General features: G+C 34.6%; 1 protein-coding gene across 2 annotated transcripts; it reads right to left on the bottom strand.

The window, feature by feature from the left end:
- Positions 1 to 902: 902 nt before the first annotated feature.
- LOC113231908 (leucine-rich melanocyte differentiation-associated protein-like) lies at positions 903 to 20,554 on the bottom strand. 2 transcript variants are annotated; one of them, XM_026466449.1, is made up of 6 exons: positions 20,504 to 20,554; positions 10,753 to 10,838; positions 8,808 to 8,949; positions 4,972 to 5,111; positions 2,429 to 2,640; positions 903 to 1,250 (listed from the first exon to the last, which is right to left on the bottom strand). In XM_026466449.1, exons 1-6 carry the CDS (start codon positions 20,552 to 20,554, stop codon positions 1,171 to 1,173), a joined length of 711 nt encoding a protein of 236 aa, XP_026322234.1. In that variant the 3' UTR covers positions 903 to 1,170. The 2 variants fall into 2 exon arrangements, with proteins under 2 accessions (XP_026322234.1, XP_026322233.1); XM_026466448.1 differs by lacking the exon at positions 20,504 to 20,554 and adding an exon at positions 18,120 to 18,282.
- Between the last annotated feature and the right edge of the window lie 1,391 nt (positions 20,555 to 21,945).

Below are 21,945 nucleotides of genomic sequence, written 5' to 3'. Positions count from 1 at the left end.
TCATTACCTACCACGTTTGGTACGAGAAGGCATTGATATCACAAAGTGCCAAACGTTTAACCGTGGAGACGGATTTAAACTTTCTATTGCGTGGAATCAGGTGCCTGTTGCTTATAACCACTACAACAATAATAATAAAAACAAAAATGGTTCGATTTCGTTTCGCGTGTGATTACAGTGAATATGGTTAGTCGGAAAAAATGAGTGACAATGGTAACGCCACAAGTAATCGAGATGAAGTTAGTCGTCGACAGCGAAAGAAGGTACCTAAATATCCCAGATGAAACCAAATATTGTCGTAACTTAAATTTGGGGAATTGAGAAAACACAATTTGAAAATTAAAAAAATACTGAACGGATCTTATTGCAAATAATGTGATTATTTTTAAATAAATATAATACTTAATTATCCACTTATAAACGAATATATATAACTAACGTCATCACAGGACTATTATCAACATCATAAATAACAATTTTGTTCCATGACTTTTTACAAAACGTAATAAATTTGTTATAATTATTAATACAAAGATCGAACTGTTAAAAAGTCGTTGAAAACCAAATACAAAGATTCAACAACAAGCACAGAAAAATTCGTGAGGTCCGCTGGTTTGTTCCGTGGCTTAGTTGGCATAGCATCTGGCACGGTTTGCTAGGAGACGTCGGTTCGAATCCGGACGGATCGAAGGAATTTTTTCTAAGAGTTCGAGCTTTGTATTAATAATTACAACAAACTAGTGGAATAATTTCACAAAAACAATTGAATATCAATTCAATAAATATCTAATCATAATAAATTTGCCAAAAATAAAGTTAAAACGATGCGTATCAAAGTAAAATCTGATGAATTATTAAAATGGAACAAAAGTTGTTCTTTATGATGTTAGTATATAATCCTGCAAGGATGGATATTTTAAAAATAACCATGTGAATATATAGCTTTTTTTTCAATTCTCAATTCGACAAATCTTGAGTTACGACAGGCAACCCGTGACTATGGAAAATAAAAGAAATCTCACCGTGGTCACAAACCTGTAAATAGTGATAATTGAATCTAAATTTATCAGCCTTTCAAATAAAAATCCAACTAAACGTAATTCAATGACAAAATAGAGCTGTAGGAATTCTGTAGGTTTAGTTATTTCTTTGTTCATACCTCGTCGAATGTCACAAATCGCTATTTACAATAAATCTATTACCTTCGGAGTGTTTTCCTGTGTACTTGTAGTGACATTTGCCGTAGGCACCTGAAGCATAACATTAAATTATTAATTGGTGACTACTTGAAACATTAATTTTTAAGATAAAAGCTGACAAGTCGCTATACTATAATTGAAAAAAAAAAGAGCTCAAAAGTTGGTGGAATTACATCTATTTACCAAGTTTTATTGAAATCGGTTACCAGAAAGTGCGCAAAACCGGATTCATTGCCACCTTTAGAGGTGGAATATTTTCTTCAAATTTAAATGGGACCAATACTGTGGTACCCTCTTTCCAAACAAAAAAATAATAATCAAAATCGGTTTACAAATACCGGAGTAGTCGCGTAACATACCTACATACTACCTACGTAATAGATATTTTTTGAAGTCGGTTAAAAACTAGTAAGGGGGAAAGTAAAGGTATATTCATATTATAAAACAATCTATCATAATCTCAGTACAGAGTACTAAAAAAACCGACCTCAAAATTACGTGGAATTACATCTTGTCATGTTTTATTGAAATATCCCCTAGTTCGACACTATACAGGACTTGACACAGGAGATAATCAAAATCGGTTTTCACTACTCAAAGTATATTGAGAGATAAAAACGCCTTGAATTGGAGAATAGCAAAACCAACCATAAAAATAATTGCGCCTTAAGTAAATTTTAGGCGCTATGTATAAAAATGAATGTTCATGCGTGATCAGCCACCCTTAAAGTTGGATGATTTTCTTCAAAATAAAATGGGACCACTATGGAGGTACCCTCTTTCCAAGAAAAAAAGAATCATGAAAATCGGTTCAAATACCGGAGTTATCGCGTAAAATACATACAAAAAAAACATACAGTCGAATTGAGAACCTCCTCCTTTTTTTTGAAGTCGGTTAAAAAATAGACATCCTTCAAAGTAATATGCGTGCCAAAAAGTAACTATTAAAGTAACTATTACAAAAAGTACTAATTGACTTGGAAATGGTATCGCTGACGTTCTTTAAAATTCAGAAACTTTGCAAAATAACATAAATTTTCAAGATTTTAAAAAATTGGACTTGATCGCGTATAAATATTTTATTATTTACCTCGGTGTATTGCAACGTCCATGGTCTCGAAGGGACTGAAGACTGAAGAAGGTGGGTGTCAACATCTGCAGCCTTGCGAGTTTTTCTATCATCTATATCTGTCTATTCTATAAATCAATGTATAAATGATCAAATTCACCTTTGTGTTTGCCCAACGCCGCAAAGTCAACAGGTAACGGTCTCTGTCTGTTAAACGATGCAAGAGCGGGTGTGGAGGCATCAGTGACATCATCCGCCGGTCTGCGTACGCGCATGAACTCGCCTCGCGTAACCGCCACCTTCCACTCCGTTGGCGACACTCTTCGGGAATCCAGGAAGCGCAGGTTTTGCACTTTGTATATTACGAAATATCTGAAAAATAAAACTTAAGTATTATTTGCTGTTATAAGTACTGGGGGTCCTTTCCAAAAACAATCTTGAAATTGTTTTTGGAAAGTTCAATGTAAGCTTAAAGTAAGCTTATTATAATATTGCTCGTATTCATACCATGACGAACCTGTCAACCAAATAATGTATAATTACAAAAGTGATTGAAAGACGAATGATTTCCCAATATTGTCTATTCCTTACTAAAAATAGGAAAGAGATAACGCTATGTGAACTATATAATGCCATCTCTTTCTTTGTTGATGTTCTCAATCGTCTTATTGTAGTGTAATTTTTAAGTACTTAATGTTATTTACATTCAGAGAATTTTGAGTGTTAAAAAAAGAAAAGTATGTAATAATAAAATCTATTAAAATTCCACATTTTCATGAAGAAAAATAAACAAAACAAGCCGAGTCTTGATAGTCACGTTGTGAATAAATTCGGAAATATAGTCGAGTGTCAACTGTTAGTTTCGCCAAGGAGCATATGGATGGCGCTGTCATAATTTTACGAAATAAACATCGCGTATTTTTATTTAACGAGAAATTATTTACTATGTGCTATTAAATAAAAAATAAACAAAATAATGAAGAGATATATGTAAATAAATAAGTTCAATTTAACTTTTAATCATTACAAATCAATAATAAGACAATTAAATTGAAAATAATATTGTTTCCTTTGCATCCGTGTAACTAACTATTGTAAGATTGCTAAATTTGACATAAGAGCAATACTACTTTAATGTTAAAGTCGCGTCGTAGTACGAACTGAGTGAATGAATGAAAGTCACAAAGCTGCCAATAAAACATCATAGTTTTAACATTACAATACGCTTACTTGAAGCGCGTTATGGTACGATAAGTCAATGTAAGGTTAAAGTAATATTGTTTTAAGAGGTGGTGATAGGCCCCCAGTAGGGTTTATGTGATCTGTGTTTCAATTTCGTTACAGTAGGTCTGGTCTTTTTGAATTGATTTGTAATATGACAAAAAGAGACTGAAACCTGCGACTTCACAGAGTCGCATAGCACACTACTACAAAATAAGATAGAATTAAATTATTTTAACGTTAGAGCTTATGCATACAGCGTATTTTTTATACGCAAATGATGCGCGTTCACGCGATTCAAACAAGCTTCGGTCATAGCCCATAAATCTTCACACACGTTCACAAATTCAGTGGCGGCGTAAAAGCGCGTTCGTGAAACGCGCATCATATACGCGTGCAAAATATGCCGTGTGCATACGTGCTATACAGAGGACTGGGAGTGGCGGTGCGGCGGCGCAGTGTCGTGAGCACGCGCCCGTCACACGCCATTTTTCTCAGCCTTGCAAAGCGATGTTGTTATTATTGAATCGCTACAAAAGCACGTAAAACGCGATACAAACTAAATACGAACGCGACTCTCGTTTGAATCGATACAAATATAACAATCTGCTTTTTTTACGGCGACGTAAACGCGTGTAGTCTGTGCTTAAATAGTGTGCTCTTAGAATACGTTAATAAGTTATTGTAGCATTCTCGCGAATACGGTACTCTACAGTGTGGACATTTTATTATACAAAGCATAGTCTTCAATGGTATGTATATTCTATATGGAATGTGACCTTTTATTACTGTGATTGGGTTCTCGGAGAACCCTTTGCCTCTGCGGTAACCACTTTATAAGTGTGTTACTCTTCTCGTAGTATCTCGTAGTAGATATCGGGAATTGTGATGAAATAGAATAGAATCTAAAATATCGTAATACATCTTAATCATATTATCAAAGTTACATTTAAAATGTAATATCAACAAATAATACGATCGTTTATAATATAAATAAAGGTTGATACAAAACAAAATGCTATAACAAATAATAAAACTAAATATTATCAAAATAGAATAGAATAGAATAGAATAGAATCGTTTATTTCATGTTATCAATGTCACAATCTCAATATCTCAATATAAAATAAAATTACAAAAAAATTGTCGTTTGTAGCAATACTTCAGGTTTGCGAGTACAGTTCGTACTAGGTACCTATCCGGGACTACTCAATGCGTGTCCGGTATATTATACATATACTTCAGATTACGTACGCAAGGCCTCCACCCGTACGTCCCCAAATATATTTAACTTTTAACACATGTAAATTGCCTTGCGGTAGATAAAGGTAGGTGGTACCTACCCAGGTGGTTTCTCCAAAGACAGGAACGTTACCGCCAAACATGAACTTGTGACTTACAACGTCATCAATTAGCCTTACGGAGTACCTAAACAGCTTCTCATTTTCTACGTTCTGGTAGATTTAGATATAGCATTCGTACCTATATCTCTGATAGTCTGAGTCGTCCTTATCCACGTCAGATAGTTGGTTAGGGCATGCCTTGTTGCTAAGCAGGCTAAGGTATGTCAGCGAAGGGAAACTTCGGCCAATCTTCTTTATTAACACATCTAGGTCTGTTATCTGGAATATTGAATTTCTTATAGAAAATAGGAAAATGATAATAATAGTGATGCAAAAACTGAACCTAAAATAAAGCTGTTATAATTGTATTGACTATAATATCAACTTAAGTGTTATCTGCAGAAGAAATGTTTTCGTTTAAATTCTGTCGGCCCACACAAATTGTTAGTCGTTATTCAGGGTGATATTTTATTAGCGTCTTTTAAGAGGTGATAGAACCCACTAGTTGTACTGTGTGGGGCCATAATAAAATTTCGAGAAAACAGTAATTTCTTACAAAATACCTACTCGATTTAAATGCATGGAATTGCTGATTTATGTATTTTTGTACTAAAAAAGAAAGTTTCAAGGCTTTGAGTAACGCATGGTTTAAAAACTAAGGAAGAAAGAGGAGAATTTAAGATCTTTGGTTCCGATTACATTTCTAAAAACGTACTGTTATATTTGTAAAATGTTAAGTTGTATCTTCTGTCCAACACGTCCCCAACGAAAGTACATAACTCAATGGTAACAAAGAAAATAAATTCATGTACTCCTATACTTCATAAAGAATGTCGGGAACATCGGAATTACAAGTCTGGTAGCTTTATATTGTCCGAGAAAGGCGCTATTTTTGAACAAGTACAAAAATACCTCGCATAAATTAAGTCCCGCGACACTGATAAGGGTGTTTGGAAGAAATATGGACTGTAAACACCCGGACGACGTGTGTTGGTCGTAACGTGATCGTAACCATGTAATAGCAAACTATGCCAGGCTACATTGTTACCATTTTCAGGCGAGGTTTTGACGTTACACTCTTACATAGAGTCCTTCCATTTTAGAGTTTTTGTCTACGTTTTTCATATAGAAAAATTAGTCCTACACAAGAATGAAGATGTAGGCACAGGTTGGAGATATTAGTTCGACAAAAAAAAATTGTAGCTTCTGCTTCACTTGCGAAAATGTAAATTTTTCCTCGTAAATACTTTTGGTATTTTGAATGATACGCAATAAATCGTACATTTCAGGTAGTAGGTTCCGATGAATAATTCAAATTTCATATAAAAAAAATCTGAATGAAATTGCCGATTGTTGTTTATAAATTCAGAATCTAAAGGCCTGTTCAAATATTAGCCTTATTCGTTACCGCTGCTGCTCTGTGGGTAGCGAAAAATATATAATAAATAAAAATCCCGCCGGGTATTTGTATAAAGTTCCGCGGTACTACGCTATACCGCCCAGTTAGGCGGTATCTTTTCGTTTGCTTTGCGAAACAGGTTTCGCCACACGATGCGGAAGAAGTGGCAAATTCATCCCTCTGCACACCTTGCGAGTCAGTTGGTGATGATTAGTTGGCATAATAATAAATGATGGCGAATAATGGATTTAACTACCCACAGCGGTAGCGATATCCACATAGGTGTTAACAGTGGGAATACCGCGTACCTACTCACCTGGATTTCGGTACCCACAGCGGTGGCGAATAACGCGTATATTTGAACAAGCCTCTGTGCGTACTAAATGGCGCATTTACACCCGGTGTAAATAGCCCGATGTACGAGTATTTACACCGGGTGTAAATGCGCCATCTCTGCCGCCTTCACTTATAAAATCCTAACGTTTAATTCCAGTTGAAAAATTGATCCGCAATACTGCCGTCCACAAACTAAAACGCGGCTATGTGACTAACCATTTTTTGAGTTATTATAAAAGAACCATAACCCAGTTTTAGAACATTGAAATTATTTAATGATATTTTAGCTTTGCGTCATTAGTTCCGTTCTGATATGTCAAGTATAATATCATTGGATATGTCGGTCACATTAACTTTAACTGTTTTTAAATAGAGAATGCGAATCTGTCTTTATCTGAAACGGATATTTGGCAACTTGTCACTGAGATCGCGAATGATTTTATTCGTAAATACCTACGTCGTAATGTCGTGATGTAAGTCACGGAGGCAGTAGTGGAACGGAGGTACAACCTATGTGATTTTGGAACGGCGTTCCTTCGGTAAAAAGTCACGGTTATACTATTGACGACTGATCACTGTGATTTTTTCATCCTGATGATAATTACCATCCACCTCTACACACCAGCCGCTTTTGGTAGACTTCGACTGCGAATTACCGTCATCAGACAACTCAGTATTTACACCGGGTAGCTTGCCACCTCCGATCAAAAGGCTAAACCGGCCTGTCGTAACACATGGGGCGCACTATAAGTTTCTGGGGTGAATAACAAAAAAATACTATAAATGGTCAGAAATGAATTTATTGTTTCTCAAAATATTCTCCGTTAGCGTTAATGCACTTTTTCATACGAATGAACCAATTTTGAAAACTCCGTGACAATCTCTTAAACATATTTTTCATATTCTTCGACAGCCTCTTCAGGTGATGAAAATCGTTGACCGCGTAAATGGTACTTAATTTTTGGAAATAAATAAAAGTCACAAGGTCATCGTTGTTCGAAAATTCATTTGTCTGTCTGGCCGTGTGAGAACTGGCATTATCGTGGTGCAAGATGGTACGGCGTTTACGGTTACTTCCTTCCGGCAAACAAATGGTCGTGTACCAATCACTATTCACGGTACAACGATTCTCCAAAGCAACAGTAGCCACGTGTCCAGTATTATTAAGGAAAGAAGCAATCATCCGCTCATCCGCTTAGAGGCACTTTACACGCGCGCCACTTTGGTTGGTTTCGACTCATCTCGAAAGACCCTTACGCTCGATTGTTGCTTTGTTTTGGGATCGTAACTATAAATCCATGTTTCGTCACCTGTTACTATGTCCCACATCAAATTTGACCCCCTTCGTTGAATCTGGTAAGCATGGCATTGCACCAAGTGACGCGATCCGTTTTTTGGGCCTCATTCAATTTGTGTGGGATCCACCGAGAGTACAGCTTTTTCACACCCCAATGTTTGTGTAGTATTGATTGTATTTGACTCATGCCTATGCCTAAAGATGCCCGAATCTCATGTATGTCACATGCTTGTCTGTTTTGATCATACGGCGCACAGCATCGATGTTTTTGTTGTTCACAGCAGTGGACGGGCGACCATCACGAAATTCGTCACTGATATTCACACGACCGCGTTTGAAGTCTGCAAACCAGCTATAAATAGTCGCCTTGCATGGTATTTCATCGCCAAAAGCAGTTTGAAGCCGAGTGAAGCTCCGCTGAGCTTTTAAAAACTTACTTAAAGTCGTAGAAAATCATACTACGAAAATTCTCACGAATTAAATTCATGGTGATGTAGACAACCAATTTCTAAAATGACGCCACAATGTAAAAACAAGTGACAGTCAGATGAAACAAACTGTATTCTACAGCCAAACAGTTCCATTTTCAAATGTTGTAATTACTAAGTGGCCAGTTCCGGAAACTTATAGTGCGCCCTATGTATCTTAATTACATAGTTAGTCTTCTTCTTTTTGCCGAGTCAATGACAAAATCCAATAAAATAACAAGCAGCGTTAAATTTATTTAGCCCAAACTTTTATACGAATAGTCGCATAAAGCGTCTTTACCACAGAACTTTTTTCTTCCGTGGTCTTTACTATACAAGAACTGTAGGAGGTAACTATTATAGGCGTTTCAGCGGTTGCAAAATTAAACATGTGTGCTTTATATTATTTGTTTATGAAGTGTATGTTATATTTTGCACGCACTATAACACCTATAATCCAATAGATGTTATTGTACCTGATTGTTATTCAGCGAGAGTGTCCGCAGACGGGGCAAAAGCGGGAAACCCACGCCATCAGATAATTTATTATTATCTAGTATCAGCTCCTCCAGTCTCGGAAATTGTTCCAGGCCTGACAACGTCTCGAGGCAGTTGTAACTGAAAGTAGCTTTCATCATGTTAATTGATGTAAATGCTTCAGGTCTAATCGTGTTTACCTTTTGATTCGGTTACGACACGACACGATAATGACATCTCTCCGATCCAATAAACCCATTAAACATTATTAATTTTCTTTTATCTGTTTCCTCGAACTGAAGGCGGATTTATCAGACTTTTAATTAGTTTCAAGAGTGAATTTTGTCACAGATGCATACATACTGCAGAAAAGTCTGAGAATATATTTACTTTTGGCTCCTGAAACGTGGTGATGCGACCTACCTAAGGATTTTTGACACGCTCATAACAAACATTGGTTTGCCTAGGACTAATCAATAGAAAAAATTAGAACTTTAAAAACGCCTGGATTTCAAATGTCGAAACTTAGATAGTTACCCTATATAAACTTGTCCATAATATGTTAATTCTGAGGTTCTAATTTATAGTAGGTACTGTTTTATGTTCAGAATAAGGTTTTCTTTAGTGTTGTGATTGTAAAGTGTAATTAAGGCAATGAAATGGTTGCCCTTTTTAAAAAAAATCATGGGAACAATTTTAGGAATAAAGAGTTTTTTTTGGAGAAATAGACATTTTATTTTTTATCTCGAAATGTAGGAAAATGTAATGCGTATGGTTTATTTACAGTATAGGTCCAATCATTCTCTATCAAGAAAAAATAATCCATCTGCAGGTACTTGCGGCTTTACGAGTAGAAGGTGGCAAATTCTTAGAATTGTTATTTATTTTTTAACATTATATACTAGTTTCTACTTAACTTTCGTGTTATTGTTATAACACTCTCTAAATTACACTAAAATTAATTTGTTTTTAGTCGAAGCTGATATATTTTGTTAAAAAAGTACATAAAAAGTTGACAATTTTGCCGCACCTTACTTACAAAACCGCAAGTACGTGCAGACGGATTATTTATTTCTACATAGAAAATGATTGGAACTATACTGTAAGTAGCTCACGCACATTACATTTTCGTATATTTTGAGATAAAAAATAAAATGTATATTTCTCCACACAAAAAAAAATTTTTTTTTTCTCCGAAGCTATCAACTTTTCAAGAAGTTATACAAAAATAAAAGTTGTTGGGAATGTTATTATCTATCACATAAAAAAAAATAGCTCGATACTCCACAAGTTATTCCTATGTCCAAGAATTCTCAATTTGGGCCCACGTGTGGCGCTGTGGATCTACTCTAGTTCTCGTTCGACATGCCATCTGAAACAATACTGTCAAATAAGTAATTCTCGACCAAATCAAAAGTATCAAGTAGGAAGCTTCATTCGCAACATGCGTGTTTCAATTTAGTCAAGTATTACTTATTTGACAGTAATTGTTCCGGACGGGTGTCGGACAGAGAACGGGAGTAGGCCCCCAGGGCCAGGAGAGTTGGCGTGCTCAGGGGAAAGCTTATGTTCAGTAGTGTAAAACTCATAATCGAGTTTTTTTTAACTAATACTCCTATTCCTATAACGTAAGGTAAAGCATGGTGGATTTAACGCCATAATAAATAAGCTGGATTATATTGACCCGCAATAAATTGTCGTATTTGCCAAAAAGAGCGCAAACATGTTAAGATAAATAAAGAACGGTCAGCGTTAAAATAACCATAGAGGTCAAACTTTCTATACCTTTTCCGGGAAGTAGGCACATACTAATATTTGCTATATTTTCGTATGCACTTTAATCTTAAATGAAAAATATATATACGTTCGACTTTCTACTTGGGAAGGGTGTTACAAAATGTCCTAAATTAATTTTAGTTATCCGAGTATTTATTTATCACTTACCTTAAGTCTAAATATTGCACCTTGGCCCCATACATCCTCCATAATCCTGGTGGTATCCTCTTACAATCTTGTCCACAGTAGCTTAACTTGGAACAGTAAAATAATGTTTTCAAAATTGTTTGTTAAAGTTTCAACAAGTTCGACGTAGCATTTCAATTTCAGTACTTTACATGGAATAAATAATACTATCATCTTGTGTTGTTGGTTCAATCAATTACGTGATAGATAGATAACATTTACTTACAACAAGTATTTATATAGGATGCGGATGGCAGGAGAAGTGACGTCCAAAAGTAAAATTTAGGTGCCTCATATTGAGGGGTATCCGAATCACCTTCATGTATGTTCCGTGATTTTTCACGTTTTCGAGTTATGAATTTTTTTATGGATTTTTGGAAATTTTCAACCGGGTCGGCTGTAAAAATTTTTTTTCAGTTTGTAGGTTTCTTCGGGATTTTGTTTTATAACTCAATCTGTATGAATTGTACTTTCACGCTTAAAATAATCAGCTTCGTAACATCAGTGGAAGGAAGAATGGAATTGTAAGGGTGCTGGTGACATTACAGGCATATGGGACTTGTCAACTTACGTCTCAGGGTGACGGCGCAGTGGCAGTGCTCCTCAAATCTTTGCGATTTGAAGCTCTGATTGGCACTGCAACTGTTATGGACAGGTGTGTAGAATACCATCAGGCGCACTTGTTCGTCCCGTCACTTTATTACAAAAAAAAATGGAAGCTACGAAAGTTTTGACCTAAAGTGAAGATGTCACGTTCGAGCGAGTCCGACTTGCATTATCAACTTTAAATAAAAAATTTAAAAATGTAATTCCATAGTTTCATCACTATTTTTTTATTATTATTTATCACAGATTAAGTTACAATACAAAATCCCGAAGAAACCTTTCACAAATTGAAAACAAAATTTTTTTGAGCCGATCCAGTTGAAAATTTCCAAAAATGCATTAAAATAATCATAACTCTATTGAATTGAATTTCGATCGTAAATGACAATTGACATCAACTGAGTAACGGTTTTGGATTAAGAGGTACTTATTAATTTTAATTGCAGAACCTGTGGACTTCACTTACAAACAGATGCGTATATTATATTTGATATGTATAGATTGTTTGACACTAAATTATTAATAAATAATTATATAAAAGTGTTCTAGTGTCACAGGTGTACGTTTTGTGCGGGAAGTATATAGGAACTGAGAGATTAAAACGGGAACGTAGATAATAAAGAAGCCAGCTTCTTTATTATCTACGTTGTATGTCCTTCCTACATACCCCCAGGGGTATGTAGGAAGGATGTACAGGGTCAAGAGCACGTCAAGCATGACACTAGAGGTTTAAATTAAACTCTATGCCGTTTGCAATAAGGACAGTCCAAAGTCCAAAGTGTCAATCTTGATGTGCAAGCTTGATGTATAGTCAACAATAGAAAGCCGGAGTGATAGCCATTTTAAGTTACATCGAAATTCAGCGATATGGTCATATTTACACAGACCGAATATAAATCGGATTGCCAGAATTTTATGAATTGTCTTTTTTTTAATTTTCCTGTATTATTGTGGATTTAAGGTGTTTGTCCGACGTCGACTAGCGCCCAAAAGGCGACTGACAGGGCAGTGAGCTGAGCGACGTGTCGTTAAACCACTGGGATATTTTCATATTTTGGGATAAATGTGAATTTAATTTATAATAACTATAGGGCTTCAGTTGAAACCTTAGCAAGTTCTCTGTAGTACTTGAAGAGAAATATCTCCATATAAAAATGATGTGCAAAGTCTGATATTTTACTAAATAATTCGTTTTAGACTTTTATTTTAACCTGTTTTCAGGATTTTATACGATCGAGTAAAATATATTCTATCGTGTAACAAATTAGCACCGTCTTTGGACAATTCTTAGCAGTATTGTATATTTTTCGTAAGACCGTTATTTAAATAGTAAATATCTAAACCATTTTGGTCTAGCAAAACAGTTGTTCTCGCTTCCCCTCCGGTGACTTGCATTAATGTGTTTAGTGTTAGAAACAAACCTTAGGCGTCCGTAATTACAAAAGCATGCCGTTTTCATTAAATTGTTATGATAATAGTACATTTGAAAATGAGTAGTACAAGTGATTTGGCCGATATTATGGGATAAACTCGGCGATGAAGTTTTGACTGTGGCGCAAAAGATGATAGTCTCTTGCGCCGAAGAAGACAAATTTTTAAATTGCTACTTATGAAAATTTCTAATCGTGGTAAATCCCAAAAATGCGGTTTTTTCAGAATTTGTACTAAAATATTACTAGTGTGTTACACGTACTTGTAAAATTATTACGAATTTGACACGATTAAATTGGTCTAAATAGTTCGGGGCTAAATCGTCACCTCGTTTGCATTAAAAGATTTTCCGCCCTAGTTACACAATGCGTTATTTTTATATTGCCATTATATAACTGTTTACGTAATAAAAATACAGGGTTAGGTTAGGTTAGGTATAAAAGTGCCGTTCTATATAGAATTCAAACGAAAGAAAAATATTTTAGTAATTATATAATATAGCCTAAATTTGCAAAGCTATTTCCTGCTTTGCGGTAGAATAGTAGATGGCGAACGGGAACCCACAAAGTCATAGAACTTATTTTCAACTGCTTCATGGGAACTAAATTATTTTAAAGGTATCTAAAATTCGGAAAAAATTGTAATCGAGAGGGACCAAGTTAGAATGTATAGAGGTCGAAGTAGAGCTTCAATCTGCAACTCTTATAAGATGAACTTGGTTTCTACATGTATTTACTCTGAATTTATAGAGTGGAAGTAACGGTGAAGATCAGTCGTAATAGTATTATCATTAAGTAAGATGCTATTATCATTAAATTTCTTCATAGCGATCAGCTGCCATGATTTTATCTAACTCAGGAAGCTATGGCGGGTTACTTCGCAGCTGGAGCTCCAAACCGATACCATAATTTATTTGTGGATTAAGTTTTTTTTGGATACAGACACACTGAACACCATTGTTTATCGTTTACGATTATCATAAATAATTAGTTTTTCATCGCAAATAATGATGCAGCCGGGAAGTCCTTGATCCCTTGAGCCGGTTTATTAAAACAAAATTTGAAACACATGTTGCGGACAATTCGTGTTTGTCATACTTTTGTTCCCTGTGTTCTACTTTTTCACGTTACCGATTTGTTGCTAATGGGACAGTATAGCTACAGCAGTAAATTTCTAAGTATGTTGCGATGAATCAGCTTCAACAGTAGCTCATAACCCGGTTTTATTCACCGTAGGTGCTGACCTTGCCGAGGCTGCTCATGTTTCCTAAAATACCTACTGCGTATTCGGGCAAAACCAAAACCGCACAGTGCATTCATTAGTGGTGTCCGCTGCATCTTTATGTATGTCGTCTGCGCTCACGCGCTCAGTCTCAGTCAGTACGCGACGCGACGCTTCAACTCTGCGCCAGTGTGAATTGAGCCTTAGTGCTACATCAAAAAGTATACATATACGTTTGCATTTAAATTTCATGCTTTAACGAATTATTATGAAACGCCTCTCGTTGGAGTAATAATTTTTTTCCAAAAGTTACAATTTAAAAAGTAATTTTTCTTTTTGGTATTGATATCTCTCAAAGAATTTGATTAGGTAAAATTGTATCGAGTTCTTAGGTTTTCGCGATTATTACACATAGGAAATGAAACTATTTTTCCGGATTTAAATCGCGTATATCACATAATCATACAAACCCTTTTTTTTGAAAAAACAAACCGGTTTGTTTGAAAAAACAAATACACGCGATTTAAATCCGGAAAAATAGTTCCATTTCCTATAGGTAATTGTGCTAAAATATTTTTTCTGAAACTTTATTCAATAAAAAACTAACCTCAAAAGTGGTGAATCTATTTGCCAAGTTTTATTGTAATCAGTTAGCGGCAAGTGAGTACGATACCGGATTAATCCCCTAGTTTGCCACCCTTAGAGGTGGAATATTTTCTTCAAATTTAAACGGGACCAATATTGAGGTAACTTCTTTCTAACAAAAAGAGAATCTATCTGGATTATCTAACTGGGTGATAAAATTTTCATAGATTTCTCATAGATGGCGCTACGACTAAAAAGTCGTTGAAAAAAACTAAATACAAAGATACAATTCAAGCACAAAAATATAAAAAATATATAAATAGAAAAATTCGTGAGGTCCGCTGGCTCGTTCCGTGGCTTAGTTGGTATAGCGTCTGGCACGGGAAGTAAGACGTCTCGGTTCGAATCCGGCCGGATCGAAGGAATTTTTTCTGAGTGTTCGATCTTTGTGTTAATAATTATAGGTAACAAACTAGTTGAACAATTAAAAAAAAATTGAATATCAATTCAATAAAAATTTTAAAAAGAGAATCGCCAAAATCGGTTGACAAATGCCGTTATCGCGTAACATACTTAAAAAAACAGTCGATTTGGTAACCTCCTTTTTTGAAGTTGGTTAAAAAAAGGAAAATTTCTTCTAGATAAGATATCTTTAGCCCATTTCTTTAGGTACTTAACTAAATGTAAACAATCTTGAAATGTCTATTTAATGAAATACCTATACATTTATAAAATGATTTTTACTTACCTTCAAATACAAATACTTGGTTTCATACGAAATTGCATGCCTATTTTTATACCTATTGATTTGTAAAGTACGTGTTTCAATAAAAATATTTATCAAGATTGTTTACATTTAGTTAAGTACCTAAACAAACGACTATAGAACAAATATTATTTTTTATGATAGATATTTTTATTAGTTTAATTACAGTAATTACGTGTTTCGAGTATCAGTGCCGATTTGGCCGGCCCGTAGTTAGTACGAGTAAGTTATTACAGTCACAACAACTTAAATCTTGCAGATTACGGGTTTGCTATGAGATATAAGAATAGCTACTGATTTTTCTTTACATTAAAAACAAAAAATTACTATGTGCCTTACATAATTTCAAGTAGAGCGTCCGTCTGAACTCCTTTTTAAGAAAAATAAAATTAGATTACGGTTCATTACAGTTATACATACTGCAAAACAAGTAGCTAAATTGATTAAAATGTTCATTTAGATTTCAAACTTCAATTGCGGCCTCTGTAATCCTAAAACGTCATAATCAAAACGAAGGACTTTAATTCGGTTTTGTAATCTAGGACAAATTCTGCTAGAAAGCCGTTTAAAATCCTTTAAACTCTCATTTGATTATTGTACAAATCCAAAACGGAAGTTCTATTAGTTGTAGAAAATGAATTTTCAAATACGGAGGCCAAACCGCGATAAAATTTGCACCGACCTATTATATCAACGTTACAACTAGGTTACACTGGCCATGGGTCACGAGCTGATACCAAAAACACATAAATATGTCAGTGACGTATTGGCAACCTACCTCTTCTAAGTACGACACTAAAACCGACACTGTAAATTAGCATTAAAGACATATTATAATATTATTTCTCTAGACCATATAAGGTAATTTGGTAGCAACAGCGCACTTTGTAAAAGAGTTCGTCCAGAGACGTACTGTCACTAACCATTTCTGTGCCAAGCACTACGTGTGCATTACAGTGTTCGGATTTTGAAGGGCTGTGTGAAATTACAGGCACATAGGAGTTGCCTACTCAAGTCTCAGGTTGGGGGGGTGCAGTGACAGTACCTACCCCTCAGACCTTTGCGATTTAAAGCTTTTAGTGGCACTGCAACTGCTATGGACAGGCGTGTCGCTAGTCGTTTTCCTATAAACGTTATAAATTTACACATTTGACCCTGTCAAAAGTTGAAGATACTGAACTCTATTATGCTAACTTGTGTGAAAATAAGTCAGCAGGGTTTAGAAAATTACATTTGCAATGTTTATTATAATTTTATTTTATAATTCATGTTGTATAAACAACAAAACATTAAAAGATATATCTAAACGTAGAACATAATATGAGTCTTCGAATTTTATGTATATTTTCCAATTTTTCAGAACTTTTTCCTCAAAAACTTGTATTATTTGAACTATTTCGGACTGTTATCCAACGCTACGTACAAGTAAATAATAACAAAAAACTTTTCATCGAATCTGCTATCGCAGATCTTATTTGTAGCCTAATATAATTTAATTAGGTGTCTTATAGTATGGGTTTTCGCCAGGGTTAAATTCGAACAAAACAAATGGAAAATATATCTATTCAAAACTGGACTACTTTTGGTCTGAGGAAGTTGAGATAGGTATATTATACATTTGGATGGTTCAAGTTTAAAAAGATCTTGGAATGCTGTATTACTTACTTTTAAAAATAATGTCTCCATGTAACAATTTTTTTTTTCTGTAACATTTAAAATACTTTCCCTCAGACTCCTATTGCCATGAGACGCCCTGTATAAAGGTACATATTTGTTCCAAACACAAAAAGGTTACTGCGCGGCTCCATCGAGCCTTAAGTCGTCTGTGATGACAGGCAGCGTAAATACACTGAAGGGAGGATTCTTCAAATGTAGGGTTATGTCAAAATAAGTTAAATAAGTATAGATAATAGTGAAGTAAGAAAAATGTATCTAGTCTCAGTGACAGCGCTGGGTAAAATATGTGTCATGTCTTAATTGAAATATAAATTACGAAATACTTTTTATACGTATTTAAAAAAATAATGAGGCGTATTCCAAAATGTACAAAATACAGTATTTTGATTTCATTTATTTAAAATACAAAATAGAAGTTACAGAATACAATCGACTATCGACACCATGAAAGTTTTTTTATGACACTAACTGGCGGAAAGAATAAGTCGTGCGCCTGGTGGTAAGTGACACGCCTGTCCATAGCAGTTGCAATACCACTCAGAGCTTTAAATCGCAAAGATCTGAGGGTCACGTGCTTCTGCGCCCGTCACCCTGAGAAAAAGTTGAAAACTCCCATGTGCCTCTAATTAATTTCACCAGCACCCTTATTCTTTTAAGAAATCGGAACGCAATTAAGCTTACATTACTGCTTCGTGGCAGAAATAGGCAAGGTGGCAGTACTTCCCTGGACCAACTCTATCACAAGGGTCTCTACTGCTACTAAAGTATTCGAAATACGAATTACAAAATACATTATTAAGTAGTAATCGAAATACAAAATTTGTATTTGTACTTAATTCGCATACATATTTAATTTTCTTGTACCCAGCTCTGGACAGAGTGGCTCACACATAGTCTGCCATAATTAGAAACTGAGAAGAGTACTTGAGAGCTTGAAATTATGTGGAGCAACTTAGAGAAGATATGCAGATGAATATTAACTCAAAAAGCGATTAGCAAGTGTAGAATTAATAACATAATTTGTTTTAGATTAAGAAACGGTATACGTTTCTTACTCACGTACCTGAATCCAATAATACTGGCCACAATCCGCCTCCATGACGATACTAATATGCGACATCAAATTTTGCTCATTGCTTTCAATTCTATTTCTTTCACAGCTCGTCATTAATTCCAGATTATACTTGTAACGAGTCCGCGACTGTGTGTTAGATTGATTACTAGTAAGAAATCGGGACAATCCTCCGTATTTACTGATTATAATAATCCATTTTATAATAGCAAATGGAAAAATGTATGATTCTACAAATGTGCATAATATTATTCCGAAGTTCATGAAAGAGTAAATGTTTTCACAAAATATTTTATAGGTACTTGAAATTGCAGTCGGAACAGCCATGATTGTTTTATTGAATTTAATTAGTTTATATGTAACAACACTTTTTATTTACATTTTTTAAAATTTATTTCTTAATTATTATTGAAGATTAAAAAGCAGTGTATTTTTAAGAATCAATGTGTTTAAGTCCCTCTAACTAAATTTCGATATTTTGCAATGGAGAACTAAGGGTGTTAATTTTTCATTTGACTTTACATCTTTTTGGTATAATATATATAAAAAGATACATTATTTGGTATTTTTCCTACACAAATATTTTATTTTTATTATTTGTCACATTTTTTCTATGAAAGCACAGTATCTGAGCTCTAGTTGTTACAGAACTAATAGCAGTGACGTGAGTACACTATATAACGTGGATAATTTAATAAACATTGTATGCCAGTGGAGCAAAAAGGATTTAGGTTGCCAATGTAAGACTTAAGTCATCGCAGCGACAGACTGTTCAGAGTCTTTAATTAATAAGTCAGGTTGAATTTTAATTGAATGTTCTATAGTATGAATGTTTTGTCATGTATAGGGTAACAAATTTTGATATGCAAACTTAGCCAGAATTTATGGTATGCCTCTGTAATCTAACTTCATGTATTTTATGCATCTTAGAAAACTACCAACATTTTATACTAATATAAGATTTTAAAAAATACACCAAAATAATTTATTATAGGGCTAAAATAATTATATATAGAATGAGCATCTCAGTCAGATTAAAACTGGAATGTAAGTGACATAACAGAACGATAGTATAATAAGAATTGAAAGTGGTCAGACTCTTATGTGGAAAGTAAGGACTTGATCTGCCCAGTTATGATTTACTCGAAAAGTTGGCTTCTTCAGAATATTGAGATATAAGATTGTAAGATTGAGAAATGGTAGGATAAAATCCATTGTAAGGCAATAGTACACCAAGCTTTGCACTTTTGTTCGAATATTGCCTCCAGTGCAGTGAAACAAGATCCATCAATATACAGCTTGATTTGCTGCTGTCTGTACATTAAGCATTCTAGCAGTTTGTAAGACCATGCAGAGCAATAGGCCTACAATTAGCTTAATCAACAGTAGACATTCTAGGCTTTCCAGGAAGACAAAGGGGGCTGTATCCTTTTCTTTGCCTGATTTGTGGAGTCTGCCTGGACTCCTAAAACTGTCTAGCTGTGTTGAAAGGTCACCTTAGAATTCACATTCCGAATAGGTCCAGTGAGCCAGCTGGCTCGTTTGGCCTTCTTCACTTCATAATGGCAACCCATTGCCTGGGATTGTAACCATAGTAAGATAGAGTCAAATCAGTAATTATTCCCTGGGGTTGCCGGGGAAAAATATAAATGGCTTGATTTTTATGATCCGATACTTTTGACTACTTTAATGCATATATTAGACAATTTTTTTTCCTTCAGTACAGCATTGTAATGCAGGTATGCAAAAGTACCATTCAAATAAAATCATAGCATATAAATTTTAAGAAATATAGGTAATAATTTGATAATTGTGGGTTGCTACTCGCCTCTACAATTAATTTTATTAAGCAATGCAGAAGAAGGAAATGTGGAAGATTTTAAAACATGAAGTGCACAATTCATACATCAATTAGATGATACATTATGTGATAGTTATGATATTATAATATATACTTATTTATGTAATTTATATTGTGACCTCATCAACAAAAAATATCTATATGAATGTATGGACATATAAGTATATTGCAGTTATTTATATGACCTACTTTAAAATTATCAGTGTATGCACCTATATAGGTTTTGTTGATGTACTTTTTACAATTAACTAGTTACTTGGTACCATATGCTTGGTACCGAATCAAAAGCAGTGAAGTGTAAATTACCTTTACTAGACAAATACGTCTATAAGTTCAAATATATTTATTTTACAAAGTGAAGAATGGCACTGAGTAATTATACATGTTAGTAATCTTTGTATCTATAGGTAAGTAGGTATATCTACGCATCTTTAACTGCCTACATTAAAGTTTCGGACTGTTGAATAGCTTAGAATAGTAAGTCTTTATGAGGAAGGATTAACTAGATACTCACTCGATTGTTTTCAAACGATAAGGCAAAGCTGTTAACGTGACTCTCTTCCATAGTTGTACTCGTAATTAAACAAACTTGTTATCTATAATTACACACGCAGTTACACAGCGTTATAATGTAACCTCAACTTCAATAAATTATTTTCATTCCAAACAATTAACTGCAGCTAAAGTTGCTGGAAAACTTTACATTACAATAGTATTTTACGTTCCTTTCTTTACTTTTTCTCATCAATAATCCTTATCGTGTTGACAACAGGATCGCGCTATATGTTTTTAATGTGAATGATAAAGACAGCATGCCGACTTTAATAAACTTTTTGATATTTCATGTCGTGTGCTTGCTTAAATCCGAACATGTTCCGTGTCTGTCTTCGTGCGCCTTGCTAAGTTTTTAGAGCAACAAGTATATCCTGCGGTTTTGCTTGAGTATTTTACACAAAATAAACGAGGTTAGATGTCAGCAATTTAATTATTAATTGGAAAATTTTTAAATTCAAAGATAACGGGGAAAAAACGGCGGCTTTTCGTAGTTACAAATGTGACACGAATTAATTTTATAGTTTTGAAGATCGAATAAATTTTTTTTAGGACCTTTGCACACGGCGTATTATAAACGCGCAAACGACGCGCAGATGACGCGCTGACGACGCGCTGATGACGCGTGTTTATGCGATTCAATCGAGATTTAGTCGTAGCCAGTAAACCTGGGCCATGGGCCTTATTTGTTATAATAATTACAACAAACTAGTGGAGTAATCACAAAAAATAATTTAATGTACCTACTATAACATCGGGCCATTCAATGAAATAAGTTAAAAAAAAATACAATTATTAAAGCGACATAGTCAGCGATGGTAGCTGTAAAGGTATCTCTCTGAGCAAAGAAATAAATTTCTCATAGATCGCGCTACGGTAAAAAGTCGTTAAAAAACAAAAACAAAGCTCTGCAACAAACACAGAGAAATTCGTAAGGTCTGCTGGTAAGTTCCGCGGCTTAATTGGTAGAGTATCTGGCACGGATTGCTTAAGGGTGCTGGTTCGAATGAATTTTTCTTAGTGTCTGGATCTTTATTATGTTATAATAATTATAACAAATTTACTAAGCCACGAACTTTCGTTCCGTGGCTTAGTTGGTATAGCGTCTGGCACGGTATGCAAGAAGACGTCGGTTCGAATCCGACCGGATCGAAGGAATTTTTTCTGAGTGTTTTTTCTGAGTGTTCGATCCTTGTATTAATAATTATAACAAACTAGTGGAGTAATTTCACAAAAAATAATTGAATATCAATTCAATAAAAATTTAATTAATACAGTGAATAGCGACATCTCTCGCCAGGACTGGTAACTGTAAAGGTACTAACTGGGTGATAAATCTGTCAAAGATTTCTCATAGATGGCGCTACGATTAAAAAGTCGTTGAAAAACCAAGTACAAAGACAC

The sequence above is a fragment of the Hyposmocoma kahamanoa genome, unplaced genomic scaffold (genome assembly GCF_003589595.1).
Source record: "Hyposmocoma kahamanoa isolate Upper Pololo Valley unplaced genomic scaffold, ASM358959v1 66, whole genome shotgun sequence".
NCBI lineage: Eukaryota > Metazoa > Arthropoda > Insecta > Lepidoptera > Cosmopterigidae > Hyposmocoma > Hyposmocoma kahamanoa.
Note: the sequence above shows the minus strand (reverse complement) of the source record. Positions and strands in the feature narration are given on the sequence as shown.

What these genes read in the sequence shown, in the direction of transcription:
- LOC113231908 (XM_026466448.1), bottom strand. Translation starts at nt 18,224, where the DNA reads ATGACGAGCTGTGAAAGAAATAGAATTGAAAGCAATGAGCAAAATTTG. An exon ending in GTGCAATATTTAGACTTAAG is followed by an intron (nt 8,950 to 10,752) that starts GTAAGTGATAAA and finishes AGCTACTTTCAG; the next exon opens with TTACAACTGCCTCGAGACGT. An exon ending in TCTCGCTGAATAACAATCAG is followed by an intron (nt 5,112 to 8,807) that starts GTACAATAACAT and finishes TCAATATTCCAG; the next exon opens with ATAACAGACCTAGATGTGTT.